Source organism: Salvia hispanica, chromosome 3, assembly GCF_023119035.1.
Source record: "Salvia hispanica cultivar TCC Black 2014 chromosome 3, UniMelb_Shisp_WGS_1.0, whole genome shotgun sequence".
NCBI lineage: Eukaryota > Viridiplantae > Streptophyta > Magnoliopsida > Lamiales > Lamiaceae > Salvia > Salvia hispanica.
The window spans coordinates 5,870,456-5,892,403 of NC_062967.1; the positions used below are offsets into that span (position 1 = coordinate 5,870,456).

The following is a 21,948-nucleotide window of genomic DNA, read 5'->3' on the forward strand; positions in this document are numbered from 1 at the left end:
AATTCCCAGCAACATTGATGATAGATTACTGCTTAAAAGATGAGAGAACCTGTACAATATTGTTTATTCCATAAAGCTTGGCATAGTCTGCCAGCACTTCCAACACCAACAATTATATTTCCAACTTATAAACACCGCTGCATAAGCATTCCTCCTCCTTCCCTTCAAAACCCCCATCCCTCGGCATCTGTTTTGGTTGGTTTGGATCATCTGCAGTTCTGAATTCATAGAGCGACCACTCCAACTAGCAGCATTCCGACAACACAGTTCAGCTTATTGGATATCCCAAGCAGACTATGTCTTCACAGTTTGCCTCCTGTTGCCTTGCTGCTGCTTTGTGAGTCCTTCCTGTCCATCAGTGCCGTCATTCTCGTCTCCAAGAAGATATTGGTCAACCCGAGCAGCTGCTTGCCTGCCTTCAGATATTGCCCAGACCACCAGTGACTGTCCGCGTCGGCAATCCCCAGCAGCAAAGACACCTTCAACATTGGTTGAGAAGCGACCGTAGTCAGCTTTGAAGTTTGATCGGTTGTCTTTGTCCACTCCAAGTTTGTCAGCGACCGTCTGAGAAAGGACCAGAATTGTTGTTAGAGTAGAATCGGTGTTTACATGTTTGCATGCACAGCAGCAGTAGATACTATGTCCAACCAAAATAGAACACAGATCTTGTTGCACCAGGGTTGAAGAGAAAGGGGAAGTTCAATAATGACAACATTATTATAAGATAATGCTAACCTCTTCAGGACCCAGAAATCCCATTGCGAGCAGGACTAAATCAGCTTCAATAATTTCTTCGGAACCTTCGACTTCCTTGAATTGGAACCTTCCACTGGCATCCTTCTCCCAACTGACGCGCACAACCTCAAGTCCTTTTAATGTTCCATTCTCATCTCCAATAAAACGTTTTGTCAACACTTCATAAGACCTTGGGTCCTGACCAAACTTGGTAGCAGCTTCCTGATGCCCATAATCTACACGGAATACCCGTGGCCACTGCCAATTTTGAAGAAACAGAAAGTTCATTTTGTTGCCCGGGAAGCTAGTCAAAGAAATATAGGAGAGAAAGAAAGGAGGAAACTAATGAAGAATGGAAAAAGCAGAGATGGAGAACGAACTTAAGCCAGAACAAATGATGTCATTATTCACTCAACATAACTTCAGCAGGACCAAAAGTTAGCAGAAGTGGTTCAATTTGAAATATGAGAACGAATATTAACAACCGCTATAAAGTAGCCCAAAAGGGTAAGATTTTGTAATGCAGATACTGGAAGCAGAAAAAAGTTTAAACCTGAGGCCAAGGGTTGCCTGGAGCCCTGGTAGCTGGTGGTTTAGGGAGAAGTTCTAGATTTACAATGCTGGTGCACCCATGTCTGATTGATGTCCCGATACAGTCCGTGCCAGTGTCACCTCCACCAATCACCACTACTTTCTTTCCCTTGGCAGAGATGTACTTTCCATCCTGAAGATTGCTATCAAGAAGGCTTTTTGTATTTGCATGAAGAAACTCCATGGCAAAATGGACTCCAGAAAGATCTCTCCCAGGAACAGGAAGGTCCCTGCAAAATTGGCACATGGGTAGGTTATCTATGTACTCAATCTCGTAATATTATTGATAGTATTCAATGAATTGCAGAAATCAATTTTGCGCACCTTGGTTTTGTGGCTCCCACCGCCAACACAATTGCATCATGCTCTTCACGAAGCTGATCTATAGAGTATAGTGGATCTTTTCCTACATTAGCGTTAACTACAAATTTCACTCCTTCCTTTTCCATGAGATTAACCCGTCTCTGAACTACATCAATTTTGTCAGTCTTCATGTTCGGCACACCATACATCATTAATCCACCAATTCTGTCAGCACGCTCAAAAACTGTCACAGAGTGTCCTTTTTTATTTAACTGATCAGCAGCAGCCAAACCAGCAGGCCCACTTCCAACAATCGCAACTCTTTTTCTAAAATAGGTAAAGTTAAATCAGAGTTAAATTCCACATCTGAAATGAAATAATATATTTATGTATAAGTATAATTATCCGAAACCTAATGCAAATACAAAACAGCATTACTGCAGCATTCCAAGGACAAAAGGCATACCCTGATCTTGTCTGAGGAGGCTGGGGTACCATCCACCCCTCCTCAAAAGCTTTATCAATAATAGAGCACTCAATTGATTTGATAGACACAGGATTTTCTATGATACCAAGTACACAAGATCCTTCACAAGGAGCAGGGCATACACGACCTGTGAACTCTGGGAAGTTGTTAGTTTCCAAAAGTCTATCCAATGCTTCTCGCCATCTGTTCTGGTAAACCAACTCATTGAATTCTGGTATCTTATTTCCAAGAGGGCATCCAGAATTCTCCTGCAAGACAAAATCCCATTTATAACAACTTAGGCCTTAGTCCTCAAGATGATTCTTCTTACAAGTACTGCAGAACTTCTGTTACCTGATGACAAAAAGGAGTACCGCAATCCATACAGCGAGCCGACTGTGTTTTCAACAATGGTCCTGGTTTTGATTCCTCCATAACTTCATTCCAGTCATTCATCCTAACAGTCGGGTCCCTGTACGAAACGCCCTCCCTCTCATATGCAACAAAACCCCGATGTTTGACAGCATCAGGAACCCTAGTTGGCCTCTTTTCTGGTTCTTGTTCCTCAACCTATCCAATCAAAAAATTAAAAATGGATCTTCATGATTGGTACAAAGTTCAAAACACATAGGTCAACTTAGTAAACTGCACTTGATGAATGCACTAGTAAAAAACTGTGTAGGTCAAACTGTCAAGGCACAGTTTTTGCAATGTCTCTGCACCTGTGAACTCATTTCTGTCCTAGCATGCAGCACAGGATGAGGATTTCACAAAGCAAGCAGCCAACTAAGTGCCTCAAAAAATACCTGGGGAGTTTCATTGATAGATGCTGCTGCCATCTTCTTAAGCTCTTCAAAAGCATCCTTCTCCTTCAACTCTGCTTCTTCTTCTGCCTCGGCCTCTTTGGCTGCAACTTCAGCTGTCTTCTCTGAAATTTCATCCACTTTCTTATTTGCTAGAATGCGTTTATAGTCACGAGGGAAGACCTTGACAAACTTCTTAAGAAGGGAATCAAAATCTGAAAGGACATCCCTAGCTAATTGGCTGTTTGTGTGACGCTGATGCTGTTGTATCATCATTCTGAGCATCAAAATATCATCTTCATCTTCCACTGGATCAAGATCTACCAACTCTTGATTGCACCGAGAACTGAAAGTTGAATCAACATCAAGAACGTAGGCAATGCCCCCACTCATGCCAGCAGCAAAATTTCTACCAGTCTTTCCCAGCACTACAACAGTGCCCCCAGTCATGTACTCACATCCATGATCACCAACACCTTCAACTACAGCTTTAACACCAGAATTACGAACAGCAAATCTTTCTGCTGCCATTCCATTAAAATAAGCCTCCCCATTTGTGCCCCCATAAAGAGCTACATTACCAATGACAATATTTTCCTTCGGATCGAAGTTGCTACCTTTAGGGGGGTATACAATAATTCTCCCTCCTGACAGGCCCTTCCCTACATAATCATTGCTATCCCCTTCAAGCTCCAATGTAATGCCAGGACATAGAAAAGCACCAAGACTCTGACCTGCACTTCCATTAAGTTTGATATGAATTGTATCTGAAGGAAGTCCCGCCATTCGATAGCGTTTCGTCACTTCATGGCTTAGCATGGTTCCAACTGCTCGGTTTACATTGCATACAGGAGATTCAATGTATACAGAAACACTTTTATCCAAGGCAGGTTTAGCTAAAGTTATTAGTTTGTTGTCTAAAGCCATGTCCAGCCCATGGTCCTGTTTCTGCACGCAATACTGCGCAGCATCTGGTCTGATGTCAGCAGCTGGGCGAAGTAGAAGGGACAGATCAATGTTCTTAAGCTTCTCATTGTTTTTTGCCACGTCTTTATCCAGTTCAAGCATGTCTGCACGGCCAACCATTTCATTGAGTGTTCGAAAACCAAGCTGAGACATAATCTCCCTTAATTCCTCTGCCAGCATGAAGAAGAAGTTGATGACATGTTCAGGTTCACCAGCAAACTTTTCCCTAAGAACTGGATCTTGAGTTGCGATACCAACAGGGCATGTGTTTTTGTGGCATTTTCGCATCATGATGCAACCCAGCGTTATGAGGGGAGCAGTGCTGAAACCAAACTCCTCCGCACCAAGAAGCGCAGCAACAGCTACATCTCGTCCAGTCTTCAGTTGGCCATCAGTCTGAAGAACAGTTCGACCACGAAGATCATTCGCCACTAAGGTTTGATGTGTCTCTGCTAGACCAAGTTCCCAAGGAACACCAGCACTTTTTATGCCTGTCCATCTTGAAGCCCCGGTACCGCCGTCATGACCAGAAATCAAAACATGATCAGCATGACCCTTAACAACCCCACTGGCAATCACTCCCACACCAGCTTCAGAAACCAACTTCACACTAATGCGGGCATCAGGATTTGCATTCTGCAAAAATTATAACAGAAAATTCATGAAAGCCAGATTGACAACCAATGCATAAGTGGACAACCATGATGATGATATACAATCATTCCCAACATATCCACGTTCAAGTAAATTACTAAAAGATAAGAGTAAAACTGACGAGGCATGGAAATATACCTTGAGGTCGTGAATCAGTTGTGCTAGATCTTCAATGGAATAAATGTCATGATGGGGAGGAGGACTGATAAGGCCCACACCAGCTGTAGAATTCCTAGTTACAGCAATGTCACCAATTACCTTGTGTCCTGGAAGTTCACCTCCTTCACCAGGTTTTGCTCCCTGCATCATGAAATCTCAAATGTCAAAAACGTACTAATCATTTGGTATAAAACATGTGAAATGAACATTCTCACCAAATGCCAAATTCAGGTATCATTAAATGATGCAAAGACACCACAAGGTGCTTTGCTGACACGGCGTCATCTGTCCATGACGTAAATTCATAAACAAAAGACTGTTGTTCCTACCCAAGCACAGGAGATAAAAGAAAGGCATGACAAGACAACAGAACAGATCCATGCAAATCCCCTTTTAGATGAAAAGGATAACATATGAGTACCTGAGCCATCTTTATTTGTAATTCATCCGCATTTGTAAGATAATAGCTGGAAACTCCAAATCTTCCACTGGCAACCTGTTTTATGGAACTCCTCTTTGGATTTCGTGAACCATCTGCAAGAGGCTCCATACGAGATGGTTCTTCACCTCCCTCACCTGTTTGCAATAGGTTAAAAATACATAGACAGCTTAGATGAAGTTTCATGTATTGCAAAAGAACAATGAACAAGCAATTGAGGCACATTGCAACCGAAGATTACCAGTGTTCGACTTTCCCCCAATCTGGTTCATTGCTTCAGCCAGTGTTGTGTGAGCCTCCAATGAGATAGAACCATAGCTCATTGCTCCAGTACAAAAACGTTTTACAATCACGCTAGCTGGTTCAACTTCTTCAAGAGGAACCTTTACCTCAGCTTCTTTAAATTTCAGAAGCCCTCTCAAATTACATGACTTATTCAGTTCCTGAACACGGTTAGAGTACTCTTTATAGGCAGCTACACTGTTTGATTTAGCAGCCTCTTGTAACTTTGAAATGGCAAGGGGATCATTTAAGTGGATCTCACCACCTTTTCTCCAGTGATAATCTCCTGGATTAGGAAGTGCTATGGCCTCAGCACTACCAGGTGGTAAGGCACGCGTTGGGAAGGCCAGCTCATGCAAGTGAAGTGCATCAAGTGCGAGTGCTTCAAAAGTTGCACCCTCCACTCTGCTTGGAGTTCCTATAAAACAACGTTCCATCACCTCTGATGACAGGCCAACGGCCTCAAATATCTGAGCACCCTTATATGAGGCCAGAGTTGAAATACCCATCTTGGCTAGAACCTTCATCATGCCATAGTTGCTTGCCTTATAATATTTCTTGACAAGCTCATCCTTTGAGTGGAACTCACCAGTTGGTTTGGGAGGAATTTTCCCATCAACTTGCAATCTCCAAATGGCTTCTACGGCCAAGTAAGGACAGATTGCATCTGCACCAAATCCTACAAGTGTACAAAAATGATGCACTTCCCGGGGCTCCGCAGATTCAATAATCAATGCAACACGAGTTCGTTCAAGCTTCTTCACTAAGTGATGATGTACGGCACCAACAGCCAAGAGGGAGCTAACCGCAACACGCTTTGGTGAGAAAGCTGCATTATACAAGAATCGAAGATACTAGTAACTAAAAAAATTATGATAAAAGGAACAAGAACATAAGGCACAATTATAACCATATCTTCCAAGTTTCAGGATGGACTACCTCGATCAGAAAGCACCAGAGTCGTATATCCTTCCTTGATTGCATCATGTGCTTCGTTACATATCCTGTCTAGGGTCTCCTCCAAGCCCTTCCTACCACAATCCTTGGAGTAGGTAATGTCAAGAACTTTACTTTTCCAACCTCGGTAGTTCATCTTTTTCATTGCTTCCATTTCATCAATGGTTAGGAGAGGTCCTTTCAGTGACAGGCGATGGCATTGTTCTTCTGTGGTCTCTGTCAGATCGCCTTCTGGACCAATCATGCATTCCGTGGAGGTAACAATCTTCTCCCGAATAGGGTCTATTGGAGGGTTAGTGACCTGAGCAAACATCTGCTTGAAGTACTCGAATGTAAGTTTCCCCCTGTTAGACATCACAGCCAATGGAGCATCATTCCCCATTGAACCGAGGGCCTCAATGCCATCTTTTGCCATTGGCAGTAAAAGCATTTCCAGAGATTCCACAGTATAACTGCACAGAGACAACATGTATTCAATCATGAGCAACAAAAAATGAAATATACATCACCCACAAATATATGTATATATATGAGACAAAGTACCCAAACGCCTTCAATGGTGACAAAATCCCATGCATTCCCATGTTTTCCATATCTTCGTCATCAGAAGATGCCTAAAAAGTTGTGAATTGTTAGCTTGTGAGAATGAGTATAAGATCAATGATGGGACTGAAAATTTGCTAACCGGTAAAACACCAGCTATAGTAGGAGGAGTTCGGTCTGATTCTGGAACGGATTCAACTATGTCCTTCAATTGCAGCTTTTGCCTCTTTAGCCACTCACCATAAGGTCTTGCGAGTGAGTATTGTTGCTTCAAGGCTTCATCATCAACCACAACATGCTTCTCAAAATCAACAAGAAGCATCATACCAGGATTAAGTCTTCCTTTTCTGGCTACATCTTCTGGGGGGATGTCAACGACGCCTACTTCACTTGCCATGATAACTCTGCCACTGTGTGTAACATAAAATCTACCAGGACGTAACCCATTTCTGTCTAATGTTGCTCCAAGATAGTGTCCATCGGTAACTGCAAATCATCTATGTAAGAGCCAAGCAAATATTAGTCTGGTGTAATTATATTACTCTTCAAAAAGGACATACATGATATAAGAGCAGGACCATCCCATGGCTCCATCAGAGCTGAGAAATATTCATAAAGAGCCCTTCGGTCAGGGTCCATATTTTTATCATTTTGCCAGGCTTCGGGGATCATCATCATCATAGCTTCGGGGAGACTTCTACCAGCTCTAACCAAAAGCTCGAGTACACCATCAAATGAACCTAAATGCAATTCCATAGTAATATTTTTAGTCAGCACCTAATAGGGGCATCAAGCCATTGGAATTGAAGGTAATTATGCCTCTAGTCACTAAGTTTGTGACCATTCATGCATGTGCGCAAAGTAATAGTTAGGTTAATCAAGAACCTGAGTCAGAAGAGCTGGCATCTACAATTGGCAGAAGCTTCTTCATCTCAGTCTTTGACAGGCCAAGTTCCTTACATTTCAGAAGGCCCTCGCGTGCCCTCATCCTATTAAGTAGGCAGCATCAAGTCAATAAGCTTTATGCTCATCGCGATAAAAACTAAATGAAGTTGCTCTAATGGTCCACTGTATCATTTATCAGATATCTAGATTAACTTCACGAAATATTGTGAAGTGTGAACGCATCAAGTTTGCTGATTATTGTAGAGTCTGAATGAAAAAAAAGTTTCTGTGGGAAAAACATTCACAATAAGTGCGATAAAGACTACCACATAGAAACAAAACCTACCAATTGACGTTGCCTCGAAGTGTATTTATCTCTCCATTGTGACCAAGGACCCGCATCGGCTGAGCTCGATCCCAGCTAGGGAATGTGTTTGTTGAGAATCTAGAGTGTATCTGCATGTCCAGAGCAAAAATATTTTAAAGATTCCATTGATAAAAAGTAAGTCGGTATCATACTCTCTGAGGAATAAAGTCTTGTCTTCAGCGCTCTTAACTTGAACATAGAGCAGGGATATTTCATATAATATCCATGACCTAGTCTACCAGTCCGATCATATTCACCTCTCCACCATACAACAGGTTTGATCTTAAAAATGGATCATAGCAGAAAAGCACCAAGTTTCTGCAAATATTATGTACTTCATAATGAGTTTCCTTACCAACTCACCCCAAGTATCCAATCCAGCATCCAAAATCAAATAGTGATCAAGGGTGTGGAAGAACTTAAGAGATCATTCATACGTCAATGCCTCAGAAGTCATTCCTCTACCTTGCATTGCTTCAGTTAATCGGTTGATCCCACGCTGTTCGTTGTTGAAGTGTGGAGTCAGCAGATAATTAAAAAGAGAATGGATAAAATATTTACCAGGGCCATGTAGCTCGTAAACCTTTCATTGCCAAGATCTGCATAATAATATTCCTTCAACTGTTCAGGTTTCAGCTGACCCTTGTAGACAACAGTCCTGTTAAAAAGCATAATAAAGTCAAACAAAATCCTTCGCCAACAAACTTAGTTTTAACATCACACTTCCACAGAGCACTAACCTGGACGACAGAGAACATATGTAAAAGTCTCTAACCCCACCATGCTGAAGGTTCAATGCAGCTCGGATTGCTACCATAGAAATCCTCCTTAATATATACATCTGCGATAGTATAATAGCAAAATTCGTTTAGTGAAAACAGAGACGAGAAGAGAAAAACCTGCAATTTCATTATTTAAGTGTATTTAAGATATTATTCTCAGAACTAGTAATTAGACACCTGTTGTTCAAAATCGGCCTTAGACCGTGGAGTGGCTGTAAGAAAAACTTGTTCGATGACAGGTTCTGTCTGCAAAGCAGACTTGCCCAATCCTGAGTTGTCTGTGGGCACAAGACGCCACCCAAGAACTGAGTGGCCAAGTGATTCTGCCACCTACAGTGTAAACGAAGATTTGTCAGAAATTCAGAATGAAGCATGGGAGAAAGGTGGGCATATCCAAAGTTGCTGTATTTACCTTTGTGAATACAATTTTACTTTGTTCCCTCCGACTGTCCGAAACAGGCAAGAAAAACATGCCGACTGCATATTCCCCAGGTGGGGGCAACTCAAATCCAGCATCTTTCGCAGCCTAAAATTAAAAGAAAAACAGATATCAATAGGCTTGCTCAGAAACATACAGGTCATTTATCTCATTAGTTAGGTTCAACATTCATTAAATCCATTTTAAACCTCTTAGATACAACGAACGAATGAAAAAAGAGACCATCACAAAACCATATCCTTGCTTGGGTAATTGGTTCTTTTCAATTTTCAATACTAAATATGTAGCTAAATTCAAGAAATATAGAAACCTCTCTGTAGAATTCATGAGGAACGCCAACAAGAATTCCAGCTCCATCTCCGGTGTTTGTCTCACAGCCACACGCACCTCTGTGGGTCATACGCACTAACATCTCTATAGCATCCGTCACCTGGACAGCCAAAACTCCCAATCATTTACGGGAAAATCCATATACAAATTATTATCAACTCGTCTTGTTCATTTAACTACAACTGTACCGTTTTACGGCTGCTTTCACCAGAAAGTTCCGCCACAAACCCGACTCCACACGAATCCTTGTCGAATGCCGGATCATACAACCCGAGCGGCTTCTCGGGCACCTGAGACATCGAATTCTTCGCGACAAACCGCAGCTTCGGTGAACGGCCCAGCCCATCCGCCTGCCAAAACTGCATCCTCTCCATCCCGGCACTGCTCCGCAGCTTCGTGCCGTTGACAAACCTGTTGTCCAGGTTCACCATCCTATGCTTCGACGCAAATGCACGCGGCACCCTCACCCTGCGGGATAAAGCCGCCACCACATTCAGCTGATGGCTCGGCGCGCAGACCGGCTTCATCATGCCGCCGCCTCTCACATGAACCCCCGATCCTGACACCGCCGACATCGTTCTCGCGGTTCCCGAATCCACCAAAACCTCTTTATATGTCTTATACTGTTATAATGTACTGTATAATCGATTTTAATTACACAAATTTATAGGCGTCCGTGTATCAGATCTAGCGATATTTCAGGTCAATTCAACCAGAATTTCAGGAAACCGACCAGGAAAAACAAAATCGATATACTAATCAAGGCAAATCAGAGACGGAGGAGGCAACTGAGATATAAATAAGCGAAACACAGAGACAGATTCCTTATTTTTGACGACTACGGCGTTAACTTCAATATATGGAGAGCTATATGCAGGCTAAAAGAAAGTGCAAGCGGTATCTAGGGCAGATGAGATATGCTCGCAGTAGAAAATCGCCGCCGCGAGCTGGTGGTGAGTTGGATGGATATAGCCTCGGCGAGGAAATGAGGTGCGAATTTATAGAAAGACAAACACGCACAGCACTTGCTGCTTGTGGGGTCCACGTATATCATTTTCGTTTTCTTTTTTTTTTTTTGTTCTTTTCAGGTAATCAAGATTACTACTTTTGCTCCTAATTACCGTAAAGTATTAAATTCAATTAAGAATCCGTATTGTTAAGCTAAATCGGCTTTGCTGTTCATGCATTGAGGCTCAAATGAGCAATCAGGTACTACATGGATCGATGATAAATATTTCAAATAGATACTGTACTTATTTGAAAGGATTTAATTAATATGTGGAGCAAGAGAATTAAGAATATGATCGGCTATTTATAACTTTTTTTATCCATTTGCATCAATTCCATATTTTCACGGGTTTTGGTTTTTTGAAGTTTGGGTTGATCAATGAATATAGAGTTTGGATGACATGAACATTGGCTATAACCAAAGTCAACCAAATCACCAAATTTCGATTTTCTGCAAATAATGGTAAAATATGAGTATCGTAAAATCGAAGCAGTTTTGAGTTGGCAATTTATGAATAAGAAATCAATGAATTGTAGAGCTAATTTCATTTGGATTTTATTGAAATTCAACAAATAAATATCATAAATACAATGTTACATTCGAATAATAATTTAAAATCTGTGCACTTGTTTTCTGTCGTTAATTTTTCATTTCAAAGATTCAAACAAAATATTTGAGTTTAATTTTAAAAGTTTCGAAAAAAATATAGATTTAGAGAAGCGGCTAACTGAAGCTCCTGGTTTTTTTATGCGGCCAACGGCTACTGTTTGATGAAAATTGTTAATGCATAATCTTTCAAAATTCATTAATTAATAAAGGAATACTTGTTTCTTAAAATATCTAACGGAATCAAATGAAACTTCATTATTTACTTTTTGAGTAAAGATCAAATATGGTCCCTAACATATGGCCGTTTTATCAATTTGATCCTAAGCATTATCTTTTTTATTATTTGATCCCTCACAAATGAATTCGAACCTGAATCGGTCCTCACATAACAGAACCGTCTAAAACTAACGGTCAATGGCATTTAAGCAGGTTTTGACCAAAATTAATTATTTTAATTAATATTTTTAATTATATCAGAAAAATAAAAAAATAATTTCAAGGAAAAAACGCATCAATGGCGCCCATCCCCGCCGTCGGCTACCCGAAATCGAGCTTCGCTGTTTATTTTGATGCTAACACAAAATAATTAACCCAATCTTATAATCCAGATAAATCAGCCTCATCCCCGCCGCCGGCTTCCCGAAATCGAGCTTCGCTAACGCATCAATGGCGCCCAGCGGCACTCTCTGCACCACCACCGCCTTCTCCGGTAGGAACACCATGTTCGCCAGCCCCGCTCCGTGCACCCCCGCCATCGCGTCGCAGGAATTCACCAGCTGTGCGAATTCCGTCAGATTCGCCTCCGCGCCGCCGCCGCCCTTGGCGGAGACCACCTCGAACCCTAGCTTCGTCGCTGCGTGCGAGATCTGTTTCTCGTTCGTCAGTATTCGAGTTTTTTTTCCTTGAAATGGTCATCAGGCGAGGCCTGCGGCGGTGGTAGGAGATTGTTTGTTCTCTATTGTAGGTGTAGGCGCGGGGGAAGGAAGGGAGGGATATGCATTGAAGGAGGATGAGGAGAGAATGGATTTGCTGCAGTTTGAGGAATTCCAACGAGGAATTGTTTCCTCTGTGATGGAATTTACGCAACAAGTAACGCACTGCAAAATTCAAAAATCTTGAAATTGGGGGCAGCCAGCATTTAGCCTATGATGAACTCCAAAAATTCATGCCTTTTTAATAATTATTTTTTTATTTTTCTGATATAATTAAAAATATTAATTAAAATAATTAATTTTGGTCAAAACCTGCTTACATCCCATTGACCGTTAGTTTTAGACGGTTCAGTTAAGTGAGGACCGATTCGGATCTGAATTCATTTGTGAAGGACCAAATAATAAAAAAATTAATATTTAGGATCAAATTGATAAAACGGTCATATGCTAGGGACTATATTTGACTTTTACTCTTACTTTTATCTCTTTAATTGTTTTGAATTGTTGCCTACGCCAAACTGTGTGCCATGTCGCTGTATTTATTTTGCCGTCTCGCCTCAATAGTATAATGTGCTGGTTTTCTAATAACTATAAAAAAATGAAATAAATGCTAAAATCAGAACTTAATTCAACAACCATAGGTGATATGTTTTCTCATATATATCTATTCCGAGATAATTATAAATTGATGGTTCACTAAATTTTTGTAATTTACGTACATAGCCATTAATTTCAAATGTCATGGATTACGTAATAGCAAACCAACCTAATCACATCTGCATTTATGGCGTAAGTAATCAATTATCTTTACATTTATAAGTTCTGTATAAAAACATGTATAATCGGTTATAAAAGATTGAAGATCAACACTATGTACATAAGTTATTAAATATTACTTAATTGAATTCGAATTATATTTGATGTAGGTATATTATATGGCAACTTACCGTTAAAAGAAAAAATGCTGTAAATTGGATTAACAAGATATAACTTACATGCCCAATAAATTAACCCAAAATTAAGGAAGGCCGAAACTACGTGGTACAATTTCCTACCTAGTAGTAATAATTTATTTTTGTTGTTTTGGTGGAAGAAAATCTAGTCAAGTGAGAATCATTGATATAGTTGGGATTTAAATTTGAAGCGACCGCCGCGGCGGTTTCGCCGTGCAATAGATAGCCGCGGCGGCCGCCGCGTTGCTCTCTCCTCCGGCTCGTCCTCGCCGCTTTCGGGGCGAAAGCTCTTCCGCCCCACAAAATCCGTCCGCCCGCTTCCGCCACAGTAGCCAGGCGCGGCTTAGCCGCGATCGGGGCGCCCGCCGCGGCGCCCCTACTGTGGATGCTCTTATTAAACAAAACTGTCCAACGGCGTCTTTTCTGGGCTGCAGTTAGTATTTTTATTCTCGATAATAGTATAATTAATTTTGATAGAACCTTAGGTGCACTGGCGGATCTAGGTGGGGTCGGGCGGGGTCGGCCGACCCCACCACCTGCCCCGCAGTGCCACTGGAAAGCTATTTTCTTCGGCCTCCGACCCTACGGCGTTAACGTCTCCGCCCCTACCTCACGTCGTCACGCCGTGTGAGTGTGAGATGATGAGGAGACTGAGCAGAGAGAAAGGAAGAAAGTGAGGCAGCCGGATGTCGGCATCACGGTAGCCGGCAGGGGAGACCGTTGTCGAGAACGAAGGAGTTGGAGGGGAAGAGTCCTTCCGCGGTTTTTGTTTTCAAAGAGAAAGAGGAATCGAGTTGGAGATGTAATTATTGATTTCTCATTCCTATATTAACGTGAACTAGAATAAACTGGCATCAATAAATATATATGCTCACACAATTTGACTAAATTTAAAAGATTAAATATCTTAAATATGTTATCTAATTGTAAAATAGGCTTTGAATTTTTTTTCTTTATTTGCATTAATTCTTAGAAGTCCATTAAAAATGTATTCTCTATCTTAAAATACCAAATAATGTTAAATAGTAGTAGTACAGTATATCAAAATCAACTTATCTTAATGAAACACGTACTTATATGAAGTAAATATTTTTTTAATTTCTTCTAATTTTAGTTTTATAATTTAAATTTTCAACCTTATTATTTATAATCAATTTTTTAAATATTTAAAATTTTGGTATGTTACAAAAAAATTATGCTATGTCCCACCATAAGCATCTCGTATTAGTTTTAGTACGTCCCAACCCAGGGATGTCATTTTTTTTAATCAAAATACGTACTCCATAACATAATTGTTTGCTCTTACTTTATTATTTATTTGCACCTTTGTTTTATCTAACCTCCTATTTTATTCTTTCTTCACTTAACTCCGTAAACATTTTTTTCTTAAATTATGAAGCGTCTCACTTATGACGAGACGTAGAAAGTGGAGTATGTTGCTTTAAGAATATCGATACTCCCATGAATTATTTATATTAAAATATATATTTATAAAAAATAATTAATTTAAATAATTATTTTACATAAATATTTACTATCTTGTTCGACCCCACGATATTATGTTCCTGGATCCGCCATTGCTTAGGTGCAGGGATGTCATAGTTAGTTAATACAGTAACTAAAACCTTTTTTAAGTTCTGTTTCAAATTTCACTAATTCCATTTATTATACATATTTGTACGCACATTTTTTTGTTTCATACTACGTTTTTTTACCGATGCCGACAATATAACACGAGAATGTGTGCAATTAGCAATTATATGATCCAGATTCAAGATATGCATTATTAGTCTGACATTAAACAATTAAGGTAAAAGATAATGAACTCAGAGAATCTTTCTATTTACAGAAGTTACAAATATATTATGATTCCATGACTGCCCCAATCAAATATTAATATTACTCTAGTACACCGTAGCAAATCAAAATCTGTCATTTTCAACCTCAAAGTTAAACATTGGTAATGGGGGTGGGGGAGGGGGCGCGTGTCCCACCAGAAGAGCATCGTGGGAGAGCATTAGAGACCAAATCACGGATCACTATAATAACATTCGTTATATTGAATTCTGTGTTTTCAAAATTCATCCAATCTCGTCCTTCCATTTTTTTAATCTATTAATTGAGATTTAGCCTCTAGTTGTGCATTAAAAATTAGTAGTTAGATATTGACAATCCTTCAATAATACTTGTGATATTTCATGTAGATGCACACTAGCTAAAGTCAAGATGTCTATGTGTTATTTCTATATTCTGAATAAACTAACAATAAAATCTACTCCCTCCGTCCCACTTAAAATGCAACATTTGAGAATCGGCACGGGATTTTATATAGTGTTGTTTTGTGAGTTAATGAAGAGAGAGTAAAGTAAGAGAGATGAAAAAGTAGAGATAGAGTTGTTTCCATTTTAGGAAACGTTTCATTTTTAATGGGACAACCATAAAAGGAAAACGTTGCATTTTTAATGGGACAGAGGAAGTACTACTTAATTAGTATATTGAACTGATAGAGACATATAAATAATTTAATTATATTAGGGGCTAGTTATTCACTTCAGAATATTTTTCGATGACTTTCATTTGTTGCATCACCGATCACATCTTTTTATCTATCATTTGATAACACTAAAATATTCTAATTGATGATGCCATACAAGATAAAGCAATCGAAAAAGATTGTCACATTTGTCCACCTTGATAAGTTTCAGAAAAAGCAATTCATTCAACATTGTGATTTACTATCTTTTTAGAAATGGAGTCCATTTTCATGAACATGTAAAGTATTCAGACAATACAACATGCAGTCATAAACAATTGCCTAAAATATTTAAAGTCCAGATACAAATAACATATAATTTGGTTATTTATTGTTTTCAGTTGAATCAATGTTAACCAAAAAGTTAGGCAACAACTTGAAATTGAATAAAAACTCTTACATCAATTCCCCCGTGGGGCGAATGTCCAAATTAGTACTCGCTTTTGTACAAATAGTTAGAAGACAGAAAGTATTTAAATGGAGTAGTATAATAAAATAATAATAATAATAATAATAATAATAACAATAGTAATTATTAAAATTATTATCAAAGGTTATATAAATATGTGGTTGTGGTTGGGTGGGGGCTAGCAAATTCAATTAGGAATTGGCGTTATGTCTCGCGATAAGGGAACAAAAGTCGTTGTCTTGTCTTTTGCCATATACTAAGAAATAAAAAATTTAAATTGAGAGGAATTTTATTTTTATTTCTCTTTTGGTTAGTTTCAAAGCGTCGGTAGTTATGTTAGTTATGCTATTTAGTCATTTCTTTGATTTATCATTGTCTGTGTATAAATGTACTACTACCTTTTTCCCCAAATTTTGACATACTTTGACCCGAAACAATTTTTAAGAAATGTAATAGAAAGTGAGTTGAAAAAATTGGTGGGATGTGAGTCATGCTTTTAAAGTATTAGTTTTATAATAAAATGTGAAGAATAAGTTATTAGTGGAATATGAGATTCACTATTAAAAATGGTAAAAGTAAAGTGTGTCAAATTTTCAAGGATGAAGCGAAATGATAAACTGTGTTAAAATTTGGTGACAGGTAAGTATGTCAGAATTATAGAGCACGAGATATATGTGAGTAACCATATTTTAAATAGATGCAAGACTTTAATAGATTTTAGTCAACTTGCAAAACAAAAACGAAGCAATTGACAAAAAAAAGGCGATTGGCCGTTGCAACAGTGAGTGGCTAAATGCTAATCTAGCACTTTACTTCACAAAGGGTCAAGCTACTACTCCCTTCGTTCCATAGTAATAGGGGCGTTTTTCCATTTCCGTATGTTCCATAGTAATAGAGGCATTTCCCTTTTTAGTAATTAACATATTTTTCCACACCTACTTTACCCTCTCTTACTTTTTTCTATTTTTATCTCTCTATCTTTTTCATTTTCCACTTTATTCTCTCTTTACTTAACTCACCTAATACAATTTTTTTTAATCTGCGTGCCAAAAAGTTTTGCCTCCATTACTATGGAACGGAGGGAGTATTATTCATACTCAAAAGACCCCATCAATACAGTACACACATCATAACTTTGATTAATTAAAGATTGAACAGCTAATTAATTAAAGCCCACTAACTATTCTAGGCCTGAGATGATTAATTACTTTCTCGTTATTTTGAAAGTGCACAAATATTAATTGGACGAATATACAAACAGTCACAACTCACAAGCATGTGATGTTTATTTTCTTCTATTTTTTTGCAGGTTTGTTTTATTGAGTGAGTTATTCAACTGATAGGGACTAATTAAGGACTTGTTCGTGTTTAGGGGGCGGGGGTTATTTAAATTTAAGTGTTATTCACGTAAAGCTGAATCTTGGAAGAGTTCCATTTCACTAGTATTTTATTTATCTTTTTTTATTTTTATATATGCAAGTTGAATTTTATTATATTTGGAATCTTTGAATTCTTGCGTTGTGTTATGAAAATTAATATTTGAACTGGCTTAACACCTATACTATCACATTGCACATAGCCCCATATGTAGTAAGTATATGTTAATGTCACATAATAATTCTACAATTCTATCTCGGGATGAAATATGGATTAAATCCCAGCTGATCGAACAACACTGATAAGACATATCTAATCCACCTAATCAAAACACCCCTAAAAATAGGATACTATACATATTATCCCGATAATACTTGAAATATCAACTTTTAATTAAAGAAATCTAGCATCTTAGGAGAATCAAAATATTTAATATACTTTCAATAAGCCAACACATTTAATTTTCGTTTAAGTAGGCAAACAATAAAATTCTTGGCGCACTTTTTGTTTGCATTTAATCTTTAAAAGTGTGCCGAATTGAAGTGTCATTGTTTACGAAGTTAAACGAAAATTATGTGTTGACTTATCGAATGATGTAGAATAACAACTAACAAGATCTATTCAATGAGAATCCCTTAAAGACTTATCAACTCAACGAGTATCCATTTTTTATCAGCTAAAAGAAAAGAGTTATAATTATTTGGTGGTGGTGGTTGAGATTGAGACTGGAGCAAGAGTTCATTAATATATCAAATTCATTTTCCTTGTGTGATGCTAACTTAACATAGTGCACCACCAACAACCACCATAGGAAAACCCAACTCAACAACAATGTCAACAAAGAAATTCCCATCCAAGAAACTCTTGACATGAGGCTGCAGACAAACATGATATAGGTTTGGGTGCTCAATATAGGAGCACCACAGCCATTGACAACATCAGTGTACTTGCAACAAGCGCATGATACTCTATCCGTTCCTTTATGAAGTCTCCATACAGATATTTGATTAAATTCAAGCTATAACTGAAGGCATGTAGTGAATGGAGCAGGTAGTGTGGATTCAACCAACATACAAAAGGTCACACAAATCAATCAAGCAAATTTTCCATATCCCAGGAACAGCCTCCAGAAGATAGTATGCTCTGAATAAAACCATATGAAGCCAGGGGATCTATAAAATCATAAAAAAATGTCAGTCTCCCACAACAAACTTGGAGTGAAACAGCTTATCATACGCTGGAAAAAGAAACAAATGGAATATTGCCATATCAAGAGAGCCAAGAGCCAGCCAAATGAGGATGCTTCAATTTTGTGAAGGCAATAAGGAAAAAGATGGCCACATTAAGTCATCTAGATTTCGGTGTCACAGAGACGGATTGTCAGATCAGATACCATCCTACGGGCAAATGGAATATAACTCAAGCTGTACCTGCAATGACCCAAATGGTGAAACAATTAGTACACTAATCAAAAAATGGGAAAGGTAAGGGCTATCAGCAGACTTCATAATGTGTCAATGCATATGCACTCAACTCAGCATATTTTATTCAGCAGATTATGTGACTACTTCACTGATGTCAAAACTTTAAAGTATCACCCTTACTCATGGGCAACATTTACAAAGATTTTAGCTGTTTGATACTTTTTCTCCAAAAGTAATTTAACGTTGAAAGGTATCTTAGACACAAGTAGTTACAACTTACAAGTCTTACTTGGTGAAAGACGAATTACAAGTCCTTTTTTTATCATTCTTTACTTAGGCACAAATTTTTACTCATGGCATGGGTACATTTTTTAAGACAAAGGTTTTACTAGCAAAATGGGGATATTGTAAGTGTCTCTTCTTATGGGATAAAATGTTAAAAGAATGTTTTTGATATAGTTATGGATCTAATTGTAATATTGTATATCCTTCTTTCTTCTTCTTTTACTCTTTGGAATGTCCCAAATATCAAGACACCACATGTTCAATAAGTTATGTAACTAATGGCTTCTGATTGGAAATTCTATGAGTTGGCAATCTGCGGTTACTATCAGTAGCATAAATTCAGGATTCCTATCTTAGATTTCTATGCTGGGGATGAGAAAGTTTCATCCAAATAATTACAGAGATAGATAGTGAATTCACAAGTTTTTTGTCTGACACAGTAAAAAAGTCTAAAGATGATGTATATCCAAAAAGCATAAATTCTATTTCACGGGCAATGATGCATGGGGAAGTTAGAAAGAATGACAATCATAATCCATTCATAAACTTGTTATTGCCACTAAACTATAACGAGCTTAAGGAAGTTATAATAGTATGAAATATCAGTCAGTTAAAGTCATACCAGGCTAGCAAAATTAGATGATGTGTATGTGAAACAGTAAAGAAGATGTAAACGATAGAATGTAAGACTAGATAGATGTACAATAACACTTACCAAAATAGAGCACAAATTTCACATATCACGGCAATTAAGGTAAGAATCTTACTGTGGATCTGCAATACAGAAAAAGAAGCACTAGATAAAGATATAGCTTATACATGAATGTACCAATCAACAAGTTGACAAGAAATTATGAGGTGCATTCATATGGGATAGGAAAGATATGACATTATATTCAATATCGAGTTTAGCTAGAATGACTGGGAATAACTGAATAAGTTAACTAATTTTCAGATAGCAAACTTACACTGGTTAGCAGAATTGCCTATGCTGATATGCATAATAAGGAGGGTGTAAGTGTGTTACCACTGGCTAATGAATTGTTAGTACATTTCTTACCCAGCTACCAGAACATTAGGTTATGTTTGGTTAAGTTCAGCTAAAACAGTCCCTTCCCTTGTTCCTTCACTGATGACTGAACACAGCCAGATAATACTTTTTTATGCATCTGCATACTAGATTATCAAAATTTTCAACAGACTTAGTTTAATTTTTTTCATAAACGCCAAAAGTCATCGATACATTCTGTTTGCCGGATACAAGCACAATGAAGTCACTTCCCGATATCAGCGACCTAAAAGACTTGTAAATGCATGCATATCATCAGGACATTGTGTTTACTTCACTTCCCGATATCAGCGACCTAAAAGACTTGTAAATGCATGCATATCATCAGGACATTGTGTTTCTAATAAACCGTTATTACACTATACTCCTCTTATAAGGGCATTTTTTTTTATAGTTTTACATTTTAATTATCCAATTTAATCCAGTAAGCTTACCAAAAGAGCACAAACAAGAGCCACGATCACACATCCGCCGTAGATTGCTGTAGCATATATACGGGCATCATCAAGCATCATGCGGAGCTGTTGCTTAGGTCCAATGACGAAAGCTGTGCTGCCAATTAGAGTCCTGATCAGAACCTCAGTGAATATATCCAAGGAAAACAAAACACAAAACTTAACTTCACTTATTAGTATATATATAATCGCAATATTGTACTATTCCCATTGATCTTCACATACAAAAGTTCTTGTTTTTCGTTCTGCCACCAACAAGTTGGCGATAGACAAACCATTATCTTTTGTCAAGAAGAAAATACTCGTTACAATCCAACTCATGCTAAAATGTTTCCAACTTGTACGTAGAGACCACTATAACGAATGTCCACCCTACCTTACTGCGTCCGCAGACATACTTTGCATCATAAAAGACCAATCTTTAAGCAGACTAAAAAATTAAACAGATAGAACCATGTCCACGAGAATCAAAATTAATTTAATTGGATAATCTTGAATTTTGCTACCATGATCCTAGAAAGGGAATCTTCTTTTCGCCCATGTCAACTTCAAAAAGGAATAATGCCACCCAAAAAACCAAAACAAACAACGTTAAAATAATGCATCAACCACAATGTACCTCCCAACTGCCAGCACATTGCCAAAGGTAAATAATACCGCGAATTTGATGGGTTTCGCAAAAACAATCAACGACTGCGATGGAAATTAATCAAAGTAAAGGTGGTTAAAATCAATCCTCACTCATAGCGATATGTTGAGAAGATTGAACAATTCAAGAGGGATCTTCATACCAAGAGCATACAAACAATTCCAGCTAGTAAACAAGCACCGAACCCATATATCCTCTGTTCAATTAAGAAGAAAATAACAAACAGCAAAAGTGAATCAAGGTAGGTTTTTGGTAAAGATTGAACTAATACATCGATTCGAATCATGAGTTATTTGATGGTATTACCTGCATAGGAGATAGAGCGCAGAGACCTTCAGTCCCTTCAACAAAGTAATCTTGCTGTTCTTCATCATCTTGGCCAGAACTCCACATTGTCCAGAATTTCACAATTTTTTGTTTAATCAAATCAAATCAACTCAACAGCTTATTATAAGTCTAGTTTTTTGGAGGCTTTAGTTTATAAGGGGGTGGAAATTAGAATGTGCAAAGAGTCTGAGGATGGATTTGCAAATACCATAAATT

General features: G+C 38.3%; 2 protein-coding genes across 8 annotated transcripts; both read right to left on the reverse strand.

Annotated features, from left to right (window-relative positions):
* Positions 1-2: 2 nt before the first annotated feature.
* On the reverse strand, positions 3-10,669 carry LOC125213411 (glutamate synthase [NADH], amyloplastic). 4 transcript variants are annotated; one of them, XM_048113940.1, is made up of 22 exons: positions 9,890-10,669; positions 9,682-9,801; positions 9,345-9,458; positions 9,110-9,262; positions 8,891-8,991; positions 8,712-8,808; positions 8,130-8,239; positions 7,784-7,887; positions 7,459-7,638; positions 7,041-7,384; positions 6,899-6,969; positions 6,338-6,807; positions 5,358-6,227; positions 5,099-5,253; positions 4,657-4,818; positions 2,902-4,500; positions 2,450-2,665; positions 2,096-2,364; positions 1,651-1,956; positions 1,289-1,556; positions 736-993; positions 3-564 (listed from the first exon to the last, which is right to left on the reverse strand). In XM_048113940.1, the coding sequence occupies exons 1-22, from the start codon at positions 10,274-10,276 to the stop codon at positions 295-297; spliced, it is 6,624 nt and encodes a 2,207-aa protein (XP_047969897.1). In that variant the 5' UTR covers positions 10,277-10,669; the 3' UTR covers positions 3-294. The 4 variants fall into 4 exon arrangements, with proteins under 4 accessions (XP_047969897.1, XP_047969898.1, XP_047969899.1 ...); XM_048113943.1 differs by lacking the exons at positions 3-564; positions 736-993; positions 1,289-1,556 and having other exon boundaries at positions 1,856-1,995; XM_048113941.1 differs by lacking the exons at positions 8,712-8,808; positions 8,891-8,991; positions 9,110-9,262; ... (1 more) ...; positions 9,682-9,801; positions 9,890-10,669 and adding an exon at positions 8,514-8,647.
* Positions 10,670-18,357: 7,688 nt separating this feature from the next.
* On the reverse strand, positions 18,358-21,836 carry LOC125211464 (vesicle transport protein SFT2B). 4 transcript variants are annotated; one of them, XR_007174520.1, is made up of 7 exons: positions 21,712-21,836; positions 21,548-21,601; positions 21,376-21,449; positions 20,736-20,853; positions 19,948-20,006; positions 18,789-18,953; positions 18,358-18,695 (listed from the first exon to the last, which is right to left on the reverse strand). XR_007174520.1 is itself a non-coding variant. In XM_048111270.1 (6 exons), exons 1-6 carry the CDS (start codon positions 21,796-21,798, stop codon positions 18,613-18,615), a joined length of 423 nt encoding a protein of 140 aa, XP_047967227.1. In that variant the 5' UTR covers positions 21,799-21,836; the 3' UTR covers positions 18,358-18,612. The 4 variants fall into 4 exon arrangements, 3 of the variants coding, with proteins under 3 accessions (XP_047967227.1, XP_047967226.1, XP_047967228.1); XM_048111270.1 differs by lacking the exon at positions 18,789-18,953 and having other exon boundaries at positions 20,000-20,006; XM_048111269.1 differs by having other exon boundaries at positions 18,358-18,953.
* Between the last annotated feature and the right edge of the window lie 112 nt (positions 21,837-21,948).